General features: G+C 51.2%; 1 protein-coding gene across 1 annotated transcript in view; it reads right to left on the reverse strand.

The window, feature by feature from the left end:
• The window catches only part of TTLL4 (tubulin tyrosine ligase like 4), a gene marked incomplete in the record, with an annotated part of 43120 nt that overhangs the window by 3126 nt on the left and 35911 nt on the right, over positions 1 to 4083 (reverse strand). The window contains 5 exon segments of the mRNA XM_027768338.1: positions 159 to 261; positions 2294 to 2440; positions 2892 to 3026; positions 3618 to 3716; positions 4031 to 4083. Coding sequence (XP_027624139.1) covers positions 159 to 261; positions 2294 to 2440; positions 2892 to 3026; positions 3618 to 3716; positions 4031 to 4083 — 537 coding nt within the window.

The raw sequence follows: 4083 nt of genomic DNA on the forward strand, positions 1-4083 counted from the left end.
GGGGGGGGCGCCCGCCCCCCAAAGGTAAAAACCCCCCAAAAAAAAAAAAAAAAAAAAAAGAGAGAGGAAAACTTGGTTGCCCTGGGGTTCCCAAATGTTCGATCAGGAGAGCTTTCTGCTGGCATGGGGGTGGCGAGGGGTGAAGACCTGTCTCCTACCTGATCGGGAATTTTCTGGGTCAGATAATAGGCTTTCTTCATCTTCTGTGCAGTAAAATGTTCCGGAGCCATTCGACCTTTGTCCTTGGGAGAGCTGGGCAGGCTGCGGGAGGGTGGAAAGAAAGCAACGGGTAGGGCCAGCAGCCGCACAGCCTGAGGATGTGCACAAAAAGGGCCTGGCCAGGAAGGCCTCTTCTCGGGCAGAGAGAGACATACGGAGACAGAGGGGTGGTCGCCGAGAAGCTGAGACTGAAACGCACTCCACTTCCGTAGCCTGAGTCTTCGAATGGCAAGGGTCATGGAGGAACTGACTGAGTACAAGGCACCCTCTTTAGGCTGAATGTGAATGGTTGGTGGAAAAAAAAAATCCTCAGGGTCAATAGGTGGCCCTGGACTCCCACATGGCTAACTGCTATTTAAGTCTCGGACCTGGGGCTTGCTTTCTCACTTTTCCTCTCTCTCTGGTGAGTACACGTGCCCATAGCATATTTTAAAAATAATAATAATAAATAAAATAGAATAAAATTTTTTGAAAGATTGCTTTTTATAGGGCATGTGTGCTCACCAGATAGAAAGGGAACATCCCCAGCTCCAAGGATGGCCATGTCGCAGTCTCTTCTCCTCCATATTCCTCTAGGATTTGGGGCACACATGTACACCCATGTCTGGCAGAAGTTTCAGGTCACTGAGCCTGGGAATCAAACTATGGTCGGCCATGTGGGAGTCCCGTGCCTTAACCACTATGTCACCTGCTGGCCTCAAAATACATACTTCTTAAAAAAAAAATAAAGAAAAGAAAAAGAAAAGGCCCTGAGGAGCCAGCAGGTGGTGGTTAAGATGCTGCACTCCCACATGGCTGACCACAATGTCTAGTTCAAGTCCCAGACCTAGTGACGAATCATGCCAGGAGCTTACGTGTGTGTGCCCCAAATCTCAGAACAGAGAAAGCACTGCAGTGTGGTTAACTCCCACTGAGGGGTGACTTCTCATTTTCCCTCTCACTGTCTCTCTGTGTCTCTCCAGTGAGTGTATACGCCCTATGACAAAAACCTAAAATAAATAAATAAAAAAGACCCTGGAAAGACTGAAGCACTGTACACTTCAGTTTAGTTTTATTTAGCAAGTACTTGCTACATATGTAGCTCTACCCTATCGTCTATGAGAACCCGGACAAGCAGCATCCTCCCTGCACCTCGTCATCCACATACCACAAGTACCATAGTCGGCGCTGATAAAGACATGGGGATGACTGAAAAGCAGTCCCTGTCTCCAAGGAGCTGACAGGGCAGCAGGCACAATGAGTCAGATGATAAGCCCAGGACAGGACAGAGCCAAACCTGATTCTACAAAGTACAGCAGGTAACGCAAGTCCTGTTACCAAGCTAATCGGGATCTGAATTCCAGCCCTACCACTCCCTAGCTGAATGACCTTGGCCTTAATCCCACTGATCTTCAGGTTCTTCACTTGTGGACTGTGGACACCAATGCCAACCTTACAGGGCTGTTGGGAGGATAGATTCTAGATTCTTCCTTATACATCACAGGAACTGACTACTGGCTGCATCCCCTCGAGAGCCGTCCCCAGTGCTCTGGAGCCCACACTGAGCTGGCTTCATGAAGATGCTGTCTTGAGCTGGGCCTTGATGGACGGGAAGGTTACAAGTGGTAGGTCTGGCTAAGGGGCATTTCAGGAGGTAGAAATCCCATGACAGGGGAAGGCATTATGGGAGAAGAACTGGAGGCAAAGAACGTTTTAGAGAGAAGACTGGACTAACTAATCCTAAGGCTCCTTCCAACGTTGAGGTCCTGTGCAAGATCTGATTTGTCAGGGCCAGCACAGCGACTAAAAAGAGATGCTCCTGGGAGAAGGAGCTTAAATCTGACTCTCCGGGCTGGCCATGGGGGATTCCAGCCCCTTAACCACCATGCTGCCTGCCCATCCCCCAAGGAGATTACTGCAGGCGAGCAATATAACCAAGCATGCTTGTAGGGTCACTGACGGGGTGGTGGGGGACTGTGGGAAGACTGAGCAGCAAGGAAGCCCAAGTGAGAACGAGAGCCCAGAGCCCATTCCCTCCAGAATCATGGCAGAGCTCTTCGTGCTCAGCCCAGCCTCAGGGACGCCAGGAGCTGACCTGGTGGCAGAGCTGTTGGAGCTGCTGGAGCCACTGGAGCTCGAAACAATATCCTCTGCGCTGGGCAGAACAAAACCCGCCAGGTTCAGGAGGTCACGTATCATCTGGCCTTTGATGCTGATGTCCAGTGGAGAGTTGGAGTGGAGGCTTCAGGGAAAGGATGTAAAAGAGGGGTCAAAGCAGCACCCTAAAAAGCTTTCTGGTCATAGGTTCAAGTCAGGGCTCGCCCGTTGGCTCCCTGCTTCTCAGAGGCGAAAGGGGCTCAAACATCCACGTGCATGAGCACTGTCTTGAGGGTCTTTTGCCCCCCCGGTGGTGAATAATCTCACTTGGGGTCTAGCTGCTCATAACCTTGGGTTGCTAGGGGCAAGCAAGCAGTAGGATCAACTTGAGAAGAACCACTTTTAACAACTTCTCTCCATCCCCAAAGAGCCTTGAGATAACGGCAAAGAGTAAAAGAGTAAACCGGCCGAACACGAAGGGAAAACACAAATTCTATGAAGCAAAGGTCTTCCCAGCATCAGCAAGGCTAGAGTGGTAAAGGCCCACGAGGATGCAGGCAGGACTGGACTGCGAGAATCCTGGGAATACCATCTACCTTGGGGAGATGTTGACTTCCAGGACCCAGGGTTTGAGGTTCTCGTCCAGCATAATGTCGAAACCGAAGAGCTCGTGGCAGCTATAGGGCCGCCGCACATACGTCTTGAGCAGGGTGGTCACGTAGGGCTCTGACCTGGTTACGGAGGGGAGGAAGTGTTCGGTTCAGCTCCTCCAAAAGGGCCTACCCAGAGCTGCCCTGCCATAGAGTAGCCAGAGACTGGTGAACAGGGGCAACTCAGGAAAAGCAACTCTCAAGAGATGCCTCTGGGGCTGGCCCGATAGCCTAGAGGTTAAGGGAGCTAGGCCCACATGGCTGACCACAGTTTGAATTCCAGCCCTGCTAGCTTGAAAAACACCGAGTGCATGTACACATGAGCTCCCAATCCCAACAGGACGTTGGAGCAGAGAAGGGATTGTGGTGTGACCCCACCCCACGGGGAGGCGCTTTCTCTACCCCACCGACCTTGGTTTCTCTCTCTGGTAAGAACATGCCCCCGCTGGCAAAAAAAAAAAAAAAAACGAAACAAAAGATGCCTCAGATCTGGGGCCAGCTTCTGGGAAGAAGCTCAGAAGATGTGCAGAATTTAGCTCTACTCCTTTCTATGCTCTGTCCTCGGAAACGGAACTACACAGCACGGTCAAGGTCAGGAACAGAGCAGTGTGGGGGCCAATGAGACAAGGGGTTCTGTGGCAGGTCCACACCCAGGGTGGCAGCGTGACTCACGAGATGATGGTTTTGACGACGACATCCTTTATCTTCTCCCAGATGGCATCGCTATTGATTCCCTTCTGACTCAGGTAGTTCCACAAAGCCTTCAGCGCCCTGCAAGGGGGGGGAGGAGAGGGTATCTGGGGTTCTATTCCAGGAATGGGCAATGAAGAAAAGAAAAAAAAAAAAAAAAGAGGGGTGGGGGAGGACAAGAGGCCTGATGGTATTTTCTTCCTATCTCTTCCTTCAATATTTTTAATTATGAAAAAGTCAAACGCTGAGGGCAAACTGACCGATTCTGAACTGACAAGGACTGGTGTGATCTTTGGGTCTTAATCCTCCACTCGCCCTCTCCCTGAACTGCCCCGACCCCTGCACCTGCTGTTCTCCTCTAGGCCTCACTTGACTGGGTCACTCTGCCCTGATACCATTTGTGGCCCTGGCAGGCCGTTTCGTCCTCATTGGCCTGGTACTCGGCATT

The sequence above is a fragment of the Tupaia chinensis genome, unplaced genomic scaffold, assembly GCF_000334495.1.
Source record: "Tupaia chinensis unplaced genomic scaffold, TupChi_1.0 Scaffold145907_1, whole genome shotgun sequence".
NCBI classification, from domain to species: domain Eukaryota; kingdom Metazoa; phylum Chordata; class Mammalia; order Scandentia; family Tupaiidae; genus Tupaia; species Tupaia belangeri.